Source organism: Astatotilapia calliptera, chromosome 1, assembly GCF_964374335.1.
Source record: "Astatotilapia calliptera chromosome 1, fAstCal68.1, whole genome shotgun sequence".
In the NCBI taxonomy this organism is placed as follows: Eukaryota; Metazoa; Chordata; class Actinopteri; order Cichliformes; family Cichlidae; genus Astatotilapia; species Astatotilapia calliptera.
The window spans coordinates 13,125,914-13,147,187 of record NC_137422.1 but is presented as its reverse complement, the minus strand read 5'-3'; the positions used below and the strand labels follow the sequence as shown (position 1 = coordinate 13,147,187).

The window sequence follows — 21,274 nt, the reverse complement described above, 5'->3', positions numbered from 1 at the left end:
TAATCTGCTGCCAAATGCAATCAAACCCCCAAACACACCACGCAAAATTTTAAAAACCCAATTTGTTAAGTTAAATATTCACATTGGACTTGTTTTTCTTTCACCTGCACCCTTTAGAGGTCACCACAGGACATCATTTGCCCGTAGCCATACCACACCCCTGCAATCATGAACCCTCTCTGTGATCTTCCTCTTTTAAAAATTCTTCCTCTTTTCACATCCCACTCAAAAATGAAGGAATCTCTGTATGTGTGTTAGTTCCATTACTTTAAATATCTTATTTATTTTGCAGTTTTTGGTTTGAAGTCAGGGAATGATGACATTTGGGGTTCATGCATGAGATCATGTGTGAGTGAAAGTAGACGATGAGACAACGAGAAAGCTCCGTTGTAAACAACAACAACAACAACAACAAAGAAAGAACCAGAACTTGCACTCATTTTTTAAAGTTCCTTTTTACTTTGAAAAGGTTAACAAAAAGCAGTCGTGTTTCTCATGAGAAGAATGACCATAAGGCGCAAAATATACATGTAGTTTGCTTATAAAAAGACAGTCAAGGTTTTCAAATGATTTTTATATGTTAGAGTGCAAACTGGGTGATGTTGTGCTAAAGAAAAGGAGTGGCTTTTATTTCTTTGGCTAACCAAAGGTGACATTAAAAAATAAAAATAAAAAAGGCGAGGCATGTGACATGTCATGTCATTATAACACTTTTTTTGATGACAGTGTCCTTTTCATGCCAATCAAATTTATACTTCCTGCTTTTGGCACGTATGTGGAGTCAGAAGATTACACAAGAGATACTTCACTGCTTAAATATAACAGTCAGTACTTGGAGTGTAAGCAGGCTGAAATATGATACTTTATACTAGACCTGCAACCCTTTTTAAAATAGTAGTGATGCATCATCTTTTCAGTAATAAGAAGTAAAATAAGAGTATTAAGAACAATATGTAAGAACTTACTAAAATCACTGGAAAAACAACATTTAGTAAACAAGACCGGGTCAGTGAAAAACCAGTTTACAAACCCCAAATACCCAACTGAGCCAACTGTAAAGAACAACATGCGTGAAACAAAAGTAAAGAAACAATCAGTGCATTTCGGAAAGAAGTAACTGTCAAACTTCTCCGCTGACCTTGCGATTTATAAATATTAAAGCTCTGGAGGCACCAGGCATAGTGATTGAATGAATTAAAAGAGGTCATACTTATAGACTGCCCCTTTGTTGCAGTGGTGATGTGCATATCCTGAAAGTTCAGAGGCAACATTCAGCATGCATTTCAAAATAACATCAGCGATGAATTCAACAAATGCAGCACTGCAGTCAGTAGTTCATCTTTATGGAGGGCCAAAAGTGCCCAAATCAAAAACCAATATACAAATAAATGATATATAAACAAATGTATATCATTTATAAAATGCGACAGAAACACAATCCAGTCACAGGTTTGGACAAACTTTTGACTGGTTTAATTTAATTTGCATCTGTATTTATTTACCTTTGTATTAATAATCTTTTTTTAAATTTAATTTTTACCAGTGATATTTCCGTTTTATTATAAACTAATCATTCATTTTTTTTCATATTTATTTATTGTTATGTTTTATTTTCCCTCTTACACAACAACCCCCAGTACCAATTCTCCCTTGAAAATCCATGTTTAAGCACAAACGCATAAAACACTTAAAAATATGTAATAAATAAATGGCAACACATGATTTAGTTGGGCGGTGGGTTAAATAAAACACAAATATGAAACCATATGGAAGCACTCTTGAAAAAGTACATTAAAATAAAAAAAATTGGTGAATTACCACAAAGTTAAATACAGATGCAAATTAGAACGGAAATATTAGGATGTGTCACATTTTAGAAACAAGTTAGCCTACAATTATTTTTAATACTATTTGATGTATTTTATAGCATTTGTTGACATTGATTCTTCATGTCTTGGTCCTCTGTATTTCAATATGCAATACTGTAAAAGTTAAAACATAAATCAATAAAATGCCAAATGTTGTCACGCTCCTTTGATATGAACGACTCCAGGAGTAGGTGTGACCCTGTGGCAGCAAAGCTACGTCTTCCTTCAAGTTTGTCTCTGTGTACCAAAGTGAAGTGAATCTGTGGGAGCTGTACAACAGATGCAAGGGATATCCTGACGGAAATGTCAGCCGAAAGTAACGAAATGTCAGTTTCAACCCAAAAATGTCAAACCTGCCATGATGGTGAAGCCGAACAGGATGAACATCACCTTAAGGAGCTGATTCCCGGGGGAATTCAGCTCATGCGGGAGAATCTCCAGGAAAGTGATGTAAACAAACGTGCCTGCAGCGAGCCCCTCCAGCACGGCCTGGATCAGAGGTCCGGCTGTCAGCTGAGCCTCCATCACACCGATGCCGATGGCGATGCCTAAAGGAGACATCAAGGCAAACACTACGATGTAAGCGGCAACCCACAGTGGGTGAACTGTGCTCTGGATCAGCTTCACAGACAGGCTGAACACGATGATGCTCTTATGAACAAGAATAGCGATGCAGATCTCCAGTACCTGGAAAAAATAAAGACATTTTGCGTATATTTAGATTTACTTTGTGTTATAAAGCTGTAATTACAATGAAACAAACAACAGCATGTAGATGACTAGCTGTACTAAGGCTGGGGCTAAATTATAGAAGTTTAATGGTAGCAGGAATTCCGTCATTATTAAAAGGAATCTATTCTGTGACATGTTTTAATTATTATGTGTTTAGTTCTAACAAATTCACCAGCTGCCAGAGAAGAAGCCGTTTTATAAAACACAAATTTATGACAGCTACTGCAATGGGCTCCGATAAGTGTTTCAGCTATTTTAATATGGAATTCATTTAGTGAGTGGTACAACAAATGATTTTTTCCTGGGAGTAATTGAGTAATGCAGTCCATTACTTTTAATAAAAGTGTTCTGTGTAGTATGTGTAATAATGACTGTGAGTCACGACTCCAACACTGATCACAGGAAAGAGGGGGAATACCTCAACAAACATGCACAAACATTTGACCCACAGCATGCAATAAATTTGTGTGAATGTAATTTGCTTTTTGCAGCTTAGCAATGGCGGTGACTCTGAAAATGGAGCCAATAACAACCCAGCGAGAATCAATGAGGAACCGAATCGATATATTCTAATCAATTCCCATCCCTAGCAATATTTGTAGAGTAGTGTGCAAAAGTCTTAAGCCATCCTGGGGACTTACTGAAACGTCCAAACATACATACAAATACAACGTATTTATATAATTGTAAGGAGCTAGAACATCAATATGTGGTATAACCAACGTTACTCTTTTGGTTGTGTGTTTTGTTGTTGGTTTTTTTAAGCATAAAGGAGACAGCCTGCTGGGAAATGCTCTTTGGAAATCACCTTGGTGGTGAAAAAAACAATATAATGTCAAACTGTGTTATCTTTGGCAACAAATCACACGTTTATACAACAGACTGCTGGTAACAAAGTGCCTAAAGATACAATTAAAATAGGTTCTTTGATAAGTTTATGCTTGAATGATTCATATGTAGGGATGGGTACCGGTGTCCGGTGCCATGATGGTACCGGTTCTGACATAAACGGTAGTAACCAGACCGAAAAGCAGCGCACATTTCGGTGCTTTATTTCGGTGCTTTCTTTTCCTGAGCTGTGATACACTTCTAGCCAATCATTTTACGTTTCCGAGGATAGTAGGCGGGTCCAGGTACGTACGTTCTTTTAGAGCAGAGCTACAGATTAAAAATGTCCAAGGCGAAGCGGTCAAAAGTCTGGCTGTACTTCACAGCAGAATATGCAAACTCAGCAGCCTGCAACAAGTGCTTTAAGCTGATACTGTGATACTGTCAAAGGAGGTGACACCTCAAATCCGATGAAACACCTGGCAATGCATAGCGTTTTTTTTAAAAAGCCAAGAAATGCGCCGTATGATAGCTTGCTGCGAGACCTCACACCGAGCACATCTACTGCGGGTGGGTTGCCTGTTATGCATCATCCCCCAAAAACATGAAGAGGAGAGTCCTGGCCCCTAGCCCTGCCAGTGTAGCAGAAATGATGACGGATGATGATGCAGCAGCAGCCGTTCTTCTCTGGGTGAGTAGCTTAATGTTGTTCGTGTGTAATTTACGTTGAGTAGGCTAACCACGTTATTACATTAATGCATGTAAGGTGAACTAGCAAACATCATCGTAGTTACATGCGGCTGTCTTCTTGTTTAATGGCAGATACTCCCTTCACCCTGGCCAAAAAGGCTAAAATGACCAAAGAAAAAGAGGGAAACGGCTAAACATGAGAGGTTTTTGGACAAAGTTTGTGTTTTTTCCATTGTTTAAGCACTGCTTCCAGCCAAGAGTGATACCATATATGCCCCATAGCTGCAGAAAAGGCTAACATTGTTATCTTTTTACAAAAAACAGCTGAACATGAGAGGTTTTTGGACCAATTTTGTGTTCTCCATTCTTTAAGCACCGGTTTGAGCACCGTTTGAGCACCGGCACCGTTTCAAAAGTAACGATTTGGCACCGGTATCGGATAAAACCTAAACGATACTCATCCCTATTCATATGTCAGTGTTAAGTGGCTTAACAAAAAATAAACATTGTACTGAAAATGGTCAGGTACAGGGAGTGGACCGAAAATGGGTGAAAAAGCAGCCAATGTCCAAAGAAACAGAAAAAGTGTTAGAAAGCTTGGAGAGCTATTGCTCTAGACCAGAGCAACATATAAGGAAACTGGGGTTTACTCAAGACTTTTGTACAGTACAGTTACATTTTATGTATTGTATATATTGTTCTCAGTTGTAAAGTACAGCTGAACACACACATCAAATTTTCATGTGAATGAAAGATGCTGACTGAAATTCTGCTAAAGCTGCTTGTGCTGTCATTCGATCAGTAGAAATAAATCCGACTCATTTTGCTGCCAAAGTTTTCTGAAGCTCTGAACTGAAACTTGCTCTGCAAACATGACTTCAACTTCACCTGAGCATTAATTTCCCAAATAAATGCTGACACGGGTTTGACACGTAGCAAGAGAGAGGTGCGATTACGAGCCTTTAAAAGTTTGTGTGGATTAAGAAAAAAAAAACAAAACGCGATCACAGTTACCGTCAGGTGATTTGGTCTGTCTTACCTTCGAGTCAGTGCTTTGCAGGCCAATAGCAAGACCCTCAAAAACTGAATGGAGTGAGAGAGACAGGAAGAGCATGAAGGAACGAAAGGAGGAGTGAGCCTGTAAGTCTACATGAACGTGGTGGCCGCTGCTCTCCAGATCACGGGCTGTGGCTAGCCCGTGGCCGTGCCCATGGTCATGCAAAAGGGGAGCACTCTCCTCACGAGCCCCTCTCATCTCCCGGAAGCTCTGGACAATCTTCTCCAGTATGAGGACCATGAAGAAGCCGGCAGCTATGATGAACTCTGGAAGGGGAAAGGGGGTCTTTTTAAGACCAGATACAGAGATTCAACAGTTAATGTGGTCAATGTGGTAAAATCAAGAATTAGTGAATAGATGTTTAACACAGGAAGGAAATAGTAGACAGGATATCTACTGTAGAAGATGAAAATAGATGAAATAGAAAATATCAGCATTAATAGGAGTAATAGTATTTTGAGCTATAACAAACAGCCTTTCAATCTTGCGGTTTCACATGACTGTGGAGCAAATATGTTTGAATTTTGGACCACAAATACTTTGAACAGGTGACAATCTGAAAATCTGAGGTTGTTCATGCAAAAAAATAACATTAATTTGGAATACAGATCAATGCATTGTAAATATATGATATATTATCTTATATTATATTGTTTCCTTTATGAGTTCGTCTAAATCATTATTCCGAGATACCTCCACCTCCCGAGCATCCAGCACTGTGCCAATGTCTGACAGATAATCCGGAATGATGTCGAGCAGACATGCTGCCAGGAAAACCCCACCAGCAAAGCAGCTGATCAAACTGAGAACCATGCGATGAATATCTGCAAAGAGGAAGACAAAACATGCTTTATGTTTCAGCACAAACTTAAACACAGCAGTAAAACCTTGTCCTATATAATGGCTTTTTTATTGGTTTATTTAGCCTTCTATAACCAGGAAACCCAATGGAGATCAAATTTCTTTCACAACAGAGGCCTGGCCAGATGGCAGTCTGTATTACTCCCCTAGCTGTACTAGCTTATATGTTGATTTCTTTTATTAGAACATAACAGATAAAAAGCCCATGCTACTGACTAGTATGCAAAATGTATTGCTGGGAATCTAATAAACTATGACCTGTCACTAAAACATACTGTTTACAAATAAAGAACACTGACAATGATGTCATCATTTTTGAACACAGGAGGGGCCGGGCTCTTGTTAAATCACTACTAGCCTTCAGCTTCATCTGATCGTTCAGTAGAACCTAAACCTAAATCTGAAAGATTAATGGTACATGTCCAACTATAAATCACGGGATTTCCCTCCACCCTTTGAATTGTTGGAACATCATGTGACACGCTCATGAGCAATGATGACTCAAAAGAGGACTCCAGCAGCAATAAGCCAGAATTGATGCTTTCACTTCCTTGTAAGAAAGCCGAACTTAACTCACCTCTATAACACATTTTTTTCAAATTCATATTTTCACTTTTGTGTTCTAGAAATGTGACATCAGAGTTTTAACCTTCACAGCTATCAGGTGACTGAAGCCAGAGGTCAGAGGATGGTTCACTTGATTGGACAGATTAACCCTTTAGACTGACATAAATGACTGCTGTGATATTAGAAATAATAAACCGTCAAAATGTAGACATTAAAATATCTACAGCATTATCTTGCCCTCCACGTGTGAGACCCACCCTGTTTTTCAACACTTGTGCTGCGCATGTTCAGTTTCCAGGACCGGGCTAAAAAAAATCAACTGCAGCACTTAAAACATTTCAGCGAGGTGATATGTGATCATGTGATCCACTGGAAGCTACAACGGTGAAACCATTGAGCTCCTGTAACTGGGCTTTTCTGAAGCTACACTAAACTTCGTTTACATTTCTTGCAAATTAAGGTTTCCGCCTTTATCTGTAAATGGCAGCAAATCCCAAAAGAGGCAGGAATACCTTACAGGAATGAGCAACTTCTCCCGTTTAGCTCGGCATTGGTGACATCGAGACACAACTAACAGAGAACAAGTAATATTAATAATTTGTTCCCCCTTTCCGCCTTTTGAGCTGAGATTGGTGAGATCTCGGTATTTGAAAATCAGATTATAGCAGTCACATATTTTATCCTCTCAAATACAGATACTGCTGCTATTAGCAGCTGCTTATGCCATTCCTTTTTCATATTAGTGTGTACCAACCTGTCCCATTTGTCTCTCTGAACCATTTGATCCGAGCGGGGATAAATCCAAAAAGAAGAGTTAGGAGCAACAACCCGATCAGAGCGCCGATTTTCACCTGGAACAGATACTCCATCGTGTAGTGTCAGTTCAGGACTGAGGTACAAATATTAGGTTAACATCGGCGCAAGACGACGACTCCAGCAAGTTCCAACTAAAGAATCTGACAGACGAGCCGCCGCTGCCGCAGGGTTGTTATTTAGACAAGAGCAGGCTACGAGGACCGTGAAGGGACAAAAGTGGCGTGGCTAAAAACAAATGAGGAAAAAAGCGAATTTTTACTCTTTACTGTTTTATAGTAACAATGCTTCTCTAATAATGATTTTAATGCTGCTACCACAATCTCAACCTCTACTGCTACCACTAACAACAACAACAACATTATTATTGTTGTTGTAGTTATAATAATAATAATAATAATAATAATAATAATAATAATAATAATAATAATAATAATAATAAATCCAAGTCCTGCTTAATAATAAAACCTATGCGGAAAACTATATATACAAAATCCCACTTTAAATATCGTATAATCACTGTGGTTGAATTTTTTTTCTATTACTTTTAATAGATCAAAGCTATTTCTTGTTAAAATTTTAAACTGTGGTTGTGGTGCTAACTGCTAAACGTTAGGGAGAAACAGACCAACTGTGTGGGGTGATGGAGCATATCTTCAACCTAAACCTGAGGCTGGGGAGAGTTCCACAGCTCTGGAAAACCCTTCTGTGTTGTACCAGTGCCAAAGACTCTAAGTCCGAAGGCTCTGACATCCCACCTGATGCAGACCCTGGAGCGGCTGGTCCTAGCTCAGCTTCGGCCTCTGGTGAGCTCATCACTGGACCCACTTCAGTTTGCCTACCAACCTGGCATTGGAGTGGATGATGCTGTCACTCACCTTCCACATCGTTCCGTCTCTCAGCTGGAGACTGCTGGGAGCATTGTGAGAATCATGTTCTTTGATTTCTCCAGCGCCTTCAACACCATTCTTCCCACAGTTCTGAAGGAGAGCTGGAGTACACAGTGGACCATCACCTCACGTCATGGATACTGGGTCTACCTCACCGACCGACCACAGTACATGAGAACTCAGAGCTGTGTGTCACACAGGGTTGTCTCCAGTACAGGGGCCCCACAGGGAATGTTTTTGGCTCCGTTACTCTTCACCATCTACACTGCAGACTTCTCCCACAACTCCCAGTGCTTCTTTCAGAAGTTCTCTGATGACTCTGCAGTATTCGGCCTCATCACTGATGGGGATGACAGGGAGTACAAAGAACTGACCCAAGACTCTGTGGACTGGTGCCAGCAGAACTACCTCCAGATCAACACTAGAAAAACCAAGGAGCTGGTGGTAGACTTCTGCAGGCACAAACATCCTCCACTGCAACCACTGAACATCCAAGGTATGGACATTGAGGCTGTGGATAGCTACAGGTACCTTGTTGTTGAACAATAAACTGGCCGGACTCATAATTCAGATGCAGGCTGTACCTGCTGTGGAGGCTCAGGTCTTTTGGAGTGAAGGGCCCACTCCTGAAGACCTTTTATGACTCTGTGGTGGCCTCAGCCATCTTTTACAGTGTGGTCCGCTGAGGCAGCAGCATCTCTGTTGGGGACAGGAAGAGACTGAACAGGGTGATCCGGAGGGCCAGCTCTGTTCTAGGATGCTCTCTGGACAGAGTGGAGGTGCTGAGTGACAGGAGAATGGTGGCTAAGCTGTCATTTCTGTTGGACAACATCTCCCACCCCATGCAGGAGACCCTGACAGCACTGTGGCATTTTAAACCATGACATTAAATTCTAGAGGAAAAAAAATCATATTACCCTATAAAAGAAATTATATCCTTACCCCATAAAAAACAAATACAATACTTGAATAGCAAAACTATTCTAAACATCGTTTCTGCTTTAAATGTATTTATTCATTTATTTATTTATTTAGTGCGACTTCTAGAAATGGCCAGCAGATGGAACCCCGTGTCCATGGTTCGCAACTCACTTTCAACTACAGGAAGGAGGTTTGGCACTCTAAGAATCCAAATTAGTTGGAGAATTCAGGAACAGCTAGGCTGGTGGAAGAATAACTTCCAAAGAGAAAAATAAAACATTTTGGGGAAAGTTCATCCAACTAGTTGTGTTTTTTGTTTTGTGGTTGTTGTTTTTTTTTGTTTTTTTTTTAGCTAATTTGACACTCACTTGCCACTTTATTGGTATAATATCTGTTCAACTGCTCATTAATGTAATATCTAATCACCAAAACATAGGGCAGCAACTCGGTAAAAACAACTTGCTGAAATTCAAACTGCGTATCAGTATGATGAAAAAAGAGTGAACCTGGCATGACTATTGGTGCTGGTCAGAGTATTTCAGAAACTGCTGATCTAATGGGATTGACAAAGAATGGCCTGAAAAAGAGAAAATATCCAATGAGCAGCAGTTCTCCGGACAAAAATGCAGCCACTAGTTATAGCCAAGGTATGCAGAAGAGCATCTGTGGACACACAACATGTCGAACCTTGAAGCAGATGTGCTACAGCAGCAGAAGACCGCACAGAGTGCCACAGGAAACCAAGGCTGTAATTCATATGGACTCACTAACTGAACAACAGGAGAGTGGAAACGAGTCTGATCTCAGGAGTCTATTTCTGCTGCAATGGATGAACCAATCTGTGTGACACCATCACATCAACATGAACCAAAATCCCAGAGAAATCAGCACCTTGTTGAATCTGTGCCATGAAGAATTAAAGAGGCTCTGAAAGTAAGAGGGTCCAACCCAGTGCTGCTGAAATGTATGTAATAAAGTGGCTGTTGAGAGAATGTGATGTTTTTTTAATAAAAAAAAAAAACAATCAAAAAAAGTTTTTGTCCCGATGATCATTTAAATTAAAGCTAATTTATACAGTTGTTCATAAGTTATCCAGTTTAGTACCCTGTGTTTGAAGACAGCTGATGAGACTTGCTTTTCAGTCAGATCTTTATTTGTCACCTTTATCTGTCATATACATATCTCAAGACAAAATCATATACGTTTGTCAGCAAAGCAAAAACCAACAATAATCCTGAATCCAACTTCAACACACATGTTTTGACTTAACATAAGCTCCACAGCATCTGATACTCCTCTTTCACTGTAACAGCAAAAAAAGAGATAAAAGTTACTGTAGTATAATGTCACAGCCTTTGTATCCTGTAGTGACAGGTAACTTAAACCCGTTTGTCCCACAAAACCGAGCCCTTCGTGAGGCAACAGCAAAACTATAATAAACTTCACAGGGCTCTATATATAAAACACTGCTTGATCACAGACAGACTAAACAATGCAAGCTACATTTAGAAACTCTGTTCTTGAAATGCTAAAAAGAGGGAAACACATGCAAACTGCAGATATACTACAGATTAATACAGATTAATACAAAGGCTAGTATTTGGCTTTTGAGCGCAAGTGATAAAATATCATTTAAAAAAAATAAAATAGGTAAAGTAACTTCTTTAGATAACTTTGTATAGAAGTGCATAGAGTGATACTGGACTGTAAAATGAATACATGTCAGTACATTAAGGCCTTTGGTTGTAAGATTTACAGCCTCTGCTTCACCTAAGCAGACAATGAAGCCACACAGGTTGACGGGATGAACAAGATAAAAGAAACAACTGACAGCCATGTACTGAGGTGTGGCTGCTCAGGCCCATCTTCTGACTGTGTCAGATGAATCTGTGGGTGTTTGAACCGCTTGTCCACCCGTTACATGCTGTGGATCATTAGAGAGTTTAGAGTAAACACACAAGTTCAGCAACCATCGACTTGTTTCAGCTTATAATGTAGTAGTATAGTGGCAACTAGAGAAAAGGTGTGTGTGTATGTTTCTGTATAATTACTTGGTAACTCTGACTGATCCTCGCTTTCTGACCAGCTTATTCAAACACGACTCCCTGCTTCTTCATGGTCAGTGGAGCGAAGTGGAATACATTACATTAACAATATTCACGGCATTCAAGGTTTGAAGCCCAAATTCAACATTTCACACAAACATGTCAGCTTTTTGTCCTTCATCCTCACAATCACATCCAACGAGCGGGAGAGACTAAAGGTAAAGGTAACAACGATGATGTCAGGTCTAAGGTTAGTCTGAGTTTTACACTTAAAATTAGTCTAAAACACATTCAGTAAGGTTTTGGCAATAGTAACAGACAGTACAGTCAGAATACTTATATAATGAAAACACTTTAAATAACTGCAGCACTGAGATGCTGGCAGCTGTACCAGTGCTGAGAAATATATAGACCAGGGTGTGTGTGTGTGTGTGTGTGCAGCTGTAGACCACATATCTATCAGGCACTTAAACTCACAATTTCTACATTTGTAACCAAAATGTAACAAGATAAGAGTTAAACTGCACTCTCGCTGATTTGGTTTAAGGCTCATACACAATTTCCGAATTCAGTCAGCGGTCAGCTATTGGCAGGCACGCCGAGCCAGCCGCTGGAGATTTTGCTGGGCGTCTGGCACCTCCGGCTCTGGACTGACTGAGCGAGCATGCTGAATGGACAAGAGCTGATGGAGAGCTGAGGCTGGTCAGCTAAACAGCAAAGTGAAGTGAGCAAACTTGCTTTGCTAAAAGAAAATATAGTTATTATTTCCTGATCTATGTGTGAGTGTTGCTGCTGGTTAAACACAGCAGGCTAGGTTCAGATGAAAGAAGGAAATAAAAATGCCACCGTCTCAATGCAGTGTATTATAAACCACAGGGAGCAACTCACCAAGCATCATCTTAGCACTAGTGGTTTAATTCCACAGCCACAGAGCTATGTAAATGACAGACTGGAGTCATTTATGACTGCTTTTTTTTAAATATAATGACTCTATTTGTGTTCATCCCAGTTTATTTATTTTTTAATCTATGACATATCTTGTAAAATGCCCTAATATAATTAATTATGGGTTTCAATCCCTGCTATGTAAAACAGGGGTTTGGCTTAGGCTTTGCCTCAAGGCTTCTACAGCAGTAAATCGGGCTGCTGTAGGTGTGTTTGCCATGGTTCACTGCAAAACACCACAAGTGGAAATTCACAATAAAACCCACCCCAGCAGTGTTATATATAATAACTTTCTATCAGCTGTGCCACACCAATAATTACTAATTCGTGGCTTATTAATAGGAAACCTTGAAAATAAGCCCACTCGGTTACCTGATGGTTACAGAGGAATGCCTAACAGAGGGAGGGACTGTGTAATATGTCAGGTGATCCGTGCTGTGTTAGTGTGTGGATTTTAGCCTCCTCAGTGTTTGATGAGGCCCTGCATCATCTCCAGCGGCAGCGGGAAAATGATGGTGGAGTTCTTCTCGGCAGCGATGGTGTTGAGGGTCTGCAGGTAGCGCAGCTGCAGGGCGGACGGAGACTCTGCGATCACCAGGGAGGCCTCCTTGAGCGCCCGCGACGCGTTCATCTCCCCCTCGGCGGCGATCACCTTGGCTCTGGCCTCGCGACTCGCCTCTGCCTCAGCCGCCATGGCTCTCTGGAGCTGGAGGGGCAGCTTCACATCTTTGATCTCCACCCTCTCCACCTTGATTCCCCAGTCATCCGTGGCGTCATCCAGTGACGACTGCATGCTGTGCGCGATCTCCTCGCGGTCGGACAGGATCTCGGCCAGGTTCTTGGTGCCCAGCACGTTCCTCAGGGTGGTCTGGGCCAGCAGGCGCGTGGCTGCATCCGCGTTAGTGATGTTGGCCACAGCCAGGGTGGCATTCTGGACGCGATAGTAGACCACGCCATCAACGCTCACTGTCACCGAGTCTTTGGTCAGAACCTCTTGAGGTGGGATGTCGAAGGTGATGGTGCGCATGTCCACGTTAATGAAGCTGTCGGTGCACGGCACGATGAAGAACAAACCCGGTCCTTTGGCTCCACCACGCAAAATGCGCCCCAGGCGGAAGATAATGGCCCTCTCGTACTCCTTCACGATCTTGATGCACATCCAGATAGATAAGGGCAGGGTGAGCAGCACGAGGAGGAGGGAGAGGCCGACCAGCAGCCAGCCGCAAAACCCGATGTCCGAGTCAGTATTCTCCAAAGTTACCTGACGCTCGCGTCTCCTGGCTTCTTTCAGGGCGGTGTCCTCGTTGTCGCCAGCCATTGTCTGGGCCCAAAATCTGAACTAACTGTTAAGCTGAGGTAAAGATGGCAGTAGTTTACTGGAGCAGCTGCTGCGCACTCCTGAAAAAACACAAACAGAAAAAAACTACACAACGATTACGCAAAGACGCGGGAGACGGAAATGGAGCTGATGATGCCATAATCGTGCGCCGGATGTGTTGCTATTCCCCACACAAGCCGTGAGTGCTGATGTGTTTCAAGAGTCTGGACGGGTTTAATGCAGTAACGAGCAGAGCGGCAGCGGCGGCTCGGAGGTCGATGTCCAAGAAGACGGCAGCGGAGGAGAGCAGCAGCAGCACCGGTCCGGAGAGCGAATGGCGGTGAGGCACACACACATGCGGCAGAGCTGAGTAGTTCACTTCCACATTTCCTCAATGCTGTACCGCAGCTGATGCACCGACTCAGCTGCAGAGAGCATCAGAAGCCTGCGGTTTGTTCTGCGATGGCGTGAAAACAAACTCAACACAAGAATCTAATTTCTGTCACTTTCTCACGTTTGATCTCTCCCACCCCGGCTTCGTTCACGCGTGCTGCTATGCAGTACTGGTGGAAGGGATCGATCCATGTATCGGGAGTGTCGATACCGACGCTGGTATTGGACACTAGCGCGGATACTTTGTTTCTATCCGATTCAGTTCAGCTGTGTTAAATTATTATCATAATTATGGGGGGAAATTAAAGAGAAATACCTCAAATATACACTATGAAAAAATGTCTGAACCTTTTCGTTTTGAGTCCCATGTCTGTTTTATTTTATTTACACCTTATGGCCACATTGATACCACAGAAGCTGCCCTGTCCCTGAAGCCCAAAGTGCTTTAAAGACAGGCACATTTACACTCCAGGTCCCCAAAATACATGAAAAGCTGAAAGGTGTGTTTTGTTGTGTTAACTCATTTTACTAAGTAAAAATCACAGTGATTTGGTGGTCATTAAAATGTGTTCAGAATATGCAAATTGATGATGATTCATGTCATAAATCATGACACACCGCTCTCCCCTACATAAGCTGCCTGTACAGGTTAAAAGAATTGGTATCGGCAGTATGGGAGAAGCGTTTCATACAGACAGGCACCAGCCAGCCAAAAGGTTTGAACGCAGGACCTTCTTGCTGACGCACTGCCCTGCATCAGACAGATACTGAAGGTAGATGAGTTTAAATACCTGGAGTCAGTCATACAAGACAACGGAGAGAGGTGAAGAAGAGAGTAGAGCAGGTGGAGATGAGTATCAGGGATGATCTGTGGCTGAAGAATAGCAGGAGGTAGAGGTGTCTGAGATGGAGATGCTAAGAGTTTCATTGGGAGTGACCAGGATGGGCAAGATTAGAAATGAGTACATCAGAGTTACAGCACAGGTCGAGCAGTTCGGAGACAAAGTTAGAGAAGCAAGGCTGAGATGGTTCGGACATGTATAGAGGATATATTTAATAAAGGATGCTGAAGATGGAGCTGCCGGGCAGGAGGAAAAGAGCAGGAGCACAGAGAAGGTTCATGGATGTAGTGAAGGAGGACGCACAGAGTGTTGGTGTGATAAAGGGGGATGCTAGGGATAGGGTGAGATGGAGGCAGATGAAGAAGAAGAAGGTATTTAAACATCTTTTGATTCGGGCCTGTATTTTTGCAGAGGGAACAATAAACAGAGCAAAGGCAAACTTTTAATGTAATCACATAAAAATGTGCATTAAAATCATATTTTACATTGAAGACAAAATTGATCTTGACAAAGACGTTTACATTTATCTGCTAAAACCTTCACACTTCATTCATTACTGATACTGTACCCCTACACTGATATTTAGTTATTGTGCATCATGTCAGATATCATCAGTTGAAAACATAATGAAAAGGTTTCATGTGAGTGGAAGCTTTAATCTGTGTTCCTTCTGTAGGACGCACTTTTTTAACCTAATTTTGTTTTTGTTTTTATATCATAGTAACGTCGTATTTAATGGACTGAAGAAGTGAATTAACGTTCTGAGTGTATGCTCATGCATTTGTAAATCGTACAACCAGTAGCGGTCTTAGATATGGGCGACATGGGGAGTTGCCCAGGGCGGCATCGTGGTAGGGTCAGCATCATGGCATCCGCAAAAAAACAAGTTGCACATACCCATGCTGCCCCGACATCATAACAGCGCATTTTGGGGATTGCAAAGGCACTGAACGGTTTTCTATCGCCCCTTTGCGAGGAGTAAAGGCGCCCTTTTTGAATAATTAAACGGCGTTTTTTTTTAATGCTATTTCTTAACCAGAGGTGTTCGAAAACTCACAATACTTGGCTGGCCTCTGGCTGGTTGGAAAAGCGTGAAAAATGTGCTTTAAAGTGTTTACATTAATTTTGGGGAAAATGAAGTGTAGTCCAAAATTTGGACTGTTCATATAACGATATATATCGGATGACGATATAAAAACGTCTATCGTTTCATTTTACGCTATCGTTTATTTCGTGGTGTCGCAAAATAAACTGTTTACGGCAATATCTTTTCATTATTTTGATGGTCACTGTAGTGGCTATATTAATTTCTTAAAGTTTTCTCTTTCTCTTATATTTTATATAGCAACACTAGGGATGGACAAGCGCCTGTTTTTATGCGTTGTTGTTAGCAACAACGACGGTAAAACCATCGCATGTCCGCTTGTTTATTTCTACATAAACCTTTCACAATAAAGCTCAAGATCCTGTTGAGACCTTTCAAAATAAACGGAATCACGTGAAAAAGTATGCAGAGTATTGACGGATGAGAAGCAAAAAAAGAGTCGTCAGGTGCTAAAAAATAAACCTTAGACTCAAACGTTAGAACAGGCTTTTCCCTGCAGCACGCCGTGTAAGAAATACAAAGAAAACGGCGAACGTTACAACCTGTCTAAAAGTGTCTAAAATGTCTAAAAATGTGTAGTTTCATGCATCGGTTAAAACACTCTACTCCAGGTAAGCGACGCCTAGCTGGAGACAATTCACCTACCCGAGAGTCACAGAATTTACAGAAAATATTACATTTTTTCGTTATTGGGACGATAGATGTTTTATATTGGGATATGAGATTTTGGTCATATCGCACAGCCCTAGTCCATATGCTTTATGTCCAAATGTAAGTGGGGCCAGTGGAACAACCACTGTGTTACTGTCTTGTGGTGCTTTATCATCACTGGAGAGAAGCTCGAGTCCAGAGGTGACATCTTCGCTAAGATTACCTGCTCATTTTAAGACATTGTTCCCTACCTAGTTGTAGATCTAATAACTCTGAAGACGTACACACATTGGTGCTTTAGATGAGTTGAGTTCTTCTATTTCAGATATTTATGGTAGAAGCTGATAGATCCAGCCAAACACCATACAGTAAGAAAGAAGTATCTGAAAGCTTTTGCGCCTGCCTTAATTAAAATGCTTGGATACGTATGGTAACACTGTCATTGCCCTCTGTGTTTTGCCCATCAGCCCAAAGGTAAAGTTGGCACGAAGGGAAAGAAGCAGATCTACGAGGAGAATGAAGCCACTCTGAAGTTCTACACGAGAGTCATCCTCGGAGCGAATGTAAGAGGCCCTGTGTTGTTGTTGGATGTTTTCAGTCATGTTTTCAGGCCTTTACAGGGTCTCCAGGGTGAGAAATTGATTCGTAGGGGATCAAAGTGTGTTCACACTTCATTTTCTGAGGCTTTGACTATTTGGGACACTCAGATCTAATATCAGTTTAAGTCCTGACTGTAGGATTTGGGTGTTTATATATTGATTTAGGTGCATTTTTTATTTTAAAAAAATGTAATTCATAATTTGTTTGAAATAGTGATCGCAGGTCTCTTGTGCTCCTCTGCAGGCGATATACGCCGCTGTAAATTTCTTGGTTTTCTACAGTTCGTCCACATTTTGGACATGGGTGAGTTTATTTAAAGACCATAATTTAAACTGTGAATGTCCGCAAATAGGATTGAATGTTTCTGGCTTTAAAACTCTTCTACGACTCCTCTGGCAGTTGCTGCTCGTGTTCGCGTTGGCGGTGTACGTCGGGAGTTACCGCTCCATGGCAGCCATGGCCAAGCCGGCGTTTGCTGACGACGGAAGTCTCCTGGACGGAGGGATAGACCTAAACATGGAGCAGGGAATGGCAGAGTAAGTCGTCCCTCCAAGATGTCTCACACCGTCCAGTGAGGTGTGTGAGGCATTTCCAGCTTTTGTTGAAGTGCGGTGGTATATCTGTCCTACTTGTGCATTGTGGAAACTAAACAGAGTTTTTGGTGTTTTTCCACTTAACAACATGCATGAACTCTCACAGCATTTTTTGTCTTTGAAAAAAAAAAATGACACAATTAATATACTGCTCAACAAATGAAAGGAGGCTCATCGTCGCCCCTCTAGTGCACCTGTTGATAATTTCATAAAGACCAAAGCAGCTGAAACCGATTAACATCCTGACCAGATCAATATCCCACAACTTTAACTGACTTGATGCTATAGTCTGATTAAAAAGTGCTCCTTCATCTTTTTGAGCGCTTTATAAAAGTAGTTCAATTTCAAGCAAAGGCTTCACCAGATTTAGATTTGGCTGCTGTCCCGTACAACGCCGTGTTCTCCAGACATCAATAGAGAATCTCTAGTGGTGATGGACCTCTAAATTGTCCATCACAAATCATCAACCTCTGTGTCTGCCCGACCTGACTTTTTTGTGAGGAGGAACCTCATTGCGGATGAAAACATAGGAAGAGTCCAGTGTGCAGGCCTGAAGGTGGCGCCTGAGGTCAGGAGTGTTGCCAGTAACACGCTTGTACTTTAAAAAACCCCAAAAGACATTCATGTGGTTGTACTCCATGTCGAGACTCCAAGATGAGACTGTGAATGTGGCTTTACTGTAACGCCTCGAGGAGCCCAAGGTGAAACATTTGCTGGAAACCACCTGAACCGTGGCACGTGTGCAAAGGTCCAGGCGGCCTGATGAGAGCTCTGTGTCCTTTGCTGTGGTCACATGTTCTTTTTCAGTGATGATTAATTCTGGTTTTAGACACCTGAAGGACGTGATCCTGCTCACAGCCATAGTGCAAGTGCTCAGCACCATCTCCTCTTACTTCTGGTATCTCTGGCTGCTGGTAAGAGCTTTTGTAGTCCCGACTTCTTTTCATTTTGTTTTCCACACACGTCATAATTTAAGTTTGTCCTGTGTGTGTGTGCCAGGCCCCGGCCCGTGCCCTCTACTTGCTGTGGGTAAACTTCCTGGGCCCCTGGTTTATGGCAGAAAGCCCGTCGGCGCCGGAGGAGGTGAACGAGAAGAAGCAGAGAAGACAAGAGCGCAGGCAGATGAGACGATTCTGATGCTGCAGAGCAGGCGAAGCAGTATTTTTATACGCAGAATCTAATCTAGAAGATGGCGAGGAATTCATAAGTTATTCAGGAAGAAATTTAGTTATTAAATTAAACTCAATCCAGATCTGATCTTGTGGAATCTCGTTTTCCGTGTTTGCTTTCTTTCTGCTCTCCTGTGATTGAGTTTTCTCCCGAAGTTATGAAACAAATTATTCCTTATTTAGATAATATTACAGCCCAAATGTAATTTGTCCCCAGGCAGAGATTAGGGGTTTTGCTGTTGCACAATGCTGCTGCGCTGTCCCATGCAGGTTTGAGTTACAGTGAGTCAGATTTCAGTTCCACAGCAAGATGAGTCCAAATTTCTTTGAATCTGTCAGTGCCGCTTTTATTGTGGTGCACGGTTTGTTTTATTTTTCAAAAACTGTGAGCATTCATCGGAGAATCAAGAGACGTTTATGAGTTATTGCTGTCGTCAAATCAACTGAATGCCAGTGAGTTTTAATAAGAAAATTGAAACAATTTTGCAATAAACAAAAGAAATCTTCCTTCAGTGTCTCGAGTTTAAAATTTTATTTATTTGCAGACGTAATGTTTGGCTTAAACGCGACTAAAGGATTGAGAGATGATTATCAGTTTCCTTACGAGACTAAAATTAGGTTTTGGTGTAAATAAACCTGACAGGTGTTTCATGGGTTTAAAATGTAACTCTCAGAGAAATGTCGGATTTTAAAATCAATCCAAGAAGAAGAAAAATGTCATGTTTGGCAAAAGCTGAAGCCAGATGATCCACATAGGACACGGTCATTTGCAATCAAATATTCATGGCCTAGTTTAGACAAAGAGAAACATGAGTAATTGTAATGGTCGGTTATAATAAGGATTATTAAATTCACGAATTCATTTTGTGAAATGCCAGAGGAGGAAAATGGTTTACAGAAACTCTTATATAAAACAACTAACAGTACTATTATCCACATGACATCCATTTATTTCAAACTAACTATGATACAGTTTTTAAGCTTGTTCTCAACTCACATCCACTCACCAGCGAATTCATTAGGTTAATTGGGTTCAACTGCTTGTAAATGAATATATCTCATCAGCTAATCACGTGGCAACAACTCAACATGTGGTCAAGAGGACCTCCTGAAGTTCAAATCAAACATCAGAACGGGCAACAGGGATGATTTTATCTACTAGAGTTTTCCCACACAACCATCTGTGGAGTTTATAGGGAATGTTTGGAAAAAGAGAAAGTATCCAGTAAGCAGCAGTTCTCTGGGTGAAAATGCCTTGATGTTGGAGGTCAGAGGAGAACGACCAGACGGCTTTGAGCTGAGCTGAACTCAGATAGCCACTCATTAAAACCAAGGTATGCAGAAGAGCACCTCCGAACAGTGAACACTGAACCTGGATGCACACAGGCTACAGCAGCAGAAGATCACACTGTCCTAAGAACAGGTAACTGAGCTTACAGTTTCCACACTGTCACCAAAGCTGGACGACAGAAGACTGAAAAAATGTGACCCGAGTCAGCAGCAATTGAGAAATGAGATGCTGTTGGTTTAAAAGCCTGCTCTGCACCATCTAACCGTTGCTAGTAAAGTGAATTTAGTGATTATGTTGAAACTCCAAAGAGCGCAAGTAGGCTGGCAAAGCCCTGATCTGCTTCCAGTGTAATTACAGATTGGCATTGTTGTTCTGTTCATGCTTACCCAACGCAACAAGCTACGACCTGCAGTCGTCGGGTTTGACGGGGAACTGCTGTGATGGTGTGAATCCTTTTATAAGGAAACAGAAGAGAAAAAGCATCTACAAACAAAACAAACCCCCCAAAAATGAATTTAACCAGCTTTATTTATTTTATATAACTTCATGCTTTTCCTAAAAAGTCAGTGTCCCCACAGGCTTTTTAAAAATAACTGCTTTTACTTTGCCTGTGTCCTGTCCTCCTTCATCCCAGCCCTGTGGTCCTGTACTGTCTCTATTATAGGGTTATAAACAAAAGTAACCAAAATTAGAGCAGCACAGCATCCAGTTGTCAAGGCCAATCCCAGATGTGGGCTTTGAGAGGGAGCATGTTGCAGTGTAATTTAGTGCCGGGGCCACTCACACGCACATAACCCCCCCCCCCCCCCCCCCCCCCCAAAGGGGCTTGCATGTGTACTTTGTGTTTTCTGACTGTTGTGCTTTCTATAATAAGATGTACCGAAATTTGATGTTCGTTCTAACCGTGCAGCGAGTTCAGCGAGAAACCTGAGACAGACAGGAAAACGTCTTTTTCTGCAGGCTCAAACTTTCCCCTTTTCTCTATAACATGAAGTCGTCTCGCTTTTTACTGTAAAGTACAACAGTATGGAAAAAAGCACAGTGCTGCATGTGAACATCCCTATCGCAGCTGCTGATTTAAGATGGAAGGGGGGG

The 21,274-nt window shown here is 41.6% G+C and overlaps 3 protein-coding genes across 3 annotated transcripts; 1 reads left to right on the top strand and 2 right to left on the bottom strand.

Moving 5' to 3' along the window:
• Nucleotides 1–1,471: 1,471 nt before the first annotated feature.
• On the bottom strand, nucleotides 1,472–7,612 carry slc39a1 (solute carrier family 39 member 1). Its single transcript, XM_026163314.2, has 4 exons — nucleotides 7,358–7,612; nucleotides 5,869–5,999; nucleotides 5,158–5,460; nucleotides 1,472–2,555 (listed from the first exon to the last, which is right to left on the bottom strand). The coding sequence occupies exons 1-4, from the start codon at nucleotides 7,470–7,472 to the stop codon at nucleotides 2,202–2,204; spliced, it is 903 nt and encodes a 300-aa protein (XP_026019099.1). The 5' UTR covers nucleotides 7,473–7,612; the 3' UTR covers nucleotides 1,472–2,201.
• A 4,600-nt stretch (nucleotides 7,613–12,212) lies between these two features.
• Nucleotides 12,213–13,535, bottom strand: LOC113019532 (stomatin-like). The gene has a single exon (XM_026163286.2). It carries the CDS (start codon nucleotides 13,533–13,535, stop codon nucleotides 12,681–12,683), a length of 855 nt encoding a protein of 284 aa, XP_026019071.1. The 3' UTR covers nucleotides 12,213–12,680.
• Nucleotides 13,536–13,672: 137 nt separating this feature from the next.
• On the top strand, nucleotides 13,673–19,395 carry tmem208 (transmembrane protein 208). The gene is made up of 6 exons (XM_026163298.2): nucleotides 13,673–13,875; nucleotides 16,994–17,089; nucleotides 17,370–17,429; nucleotides 17,526–17,662; nucleotides 18,549–18,633; nucleotides 18,719–19,395. The coding sequence occupies exons 1-6, from the start codon at nucleotides 13,870–13,872 to the stop codon at nucleotides 18,854–18,856; spliced, it is 522 nt and encodes a 173-aa protein (XP_026019083.1). The 5' UTR covers nucleotides 13,673–13,869; the 3' UTR covers nucleotides 18,857–19,395.
• Nucleotides 19,396–21,274: the final 1,879 nt, after the last annotated feature.

Bases quoted from the DNA above. Each gene is read 5' to 3' on its own strand.
- tmem208 (XM_026163298.2), top strand. The intron at 17,090-17,369 runs GTAAGAGGCCCT...GCTCCTCTGCAG, and splicing joins GAGTCATCCTCGGAGCGAAT to GCGATATACGCCGCTGTAAA. The intron at 17,430-17,525 runs GTGAGTTTATTT...CTCCTCTGGCAG, and splicing joins CGTCCACATTTTGGACATGG to TTGCTGCTCGTGTTCGCGTT.
- LOC113019532 (XM_026163286.2), bottom strand. From the start codon at position 13,535: ATGGCTGGCGACAACGAGGACACCGCCCTGAAAGAAGCCAGGAGACGC.
- slc39a1 (XM_026163314.2), bottom strand. From the start codon at position 7,472: ATGGAGTATCTGTTCCAGGTGAAAATCGGCGCTCTGATCGGGTTGTTG. The intron at 6,000-7,357 runs GTTGGTACACAC...TCCTCTTTGCAG, and splicing joins CAGAGAGACAAATGGGACAG to ATATTCATCGCATGGTTCTC. The intron at 2,556-5,157 runs GTAAGACAGACC...TATTTTTTCCAG, and splicing joins TGCAAAGCACTGACTCGAAG to GTACTGGAGATCTGCATCGC.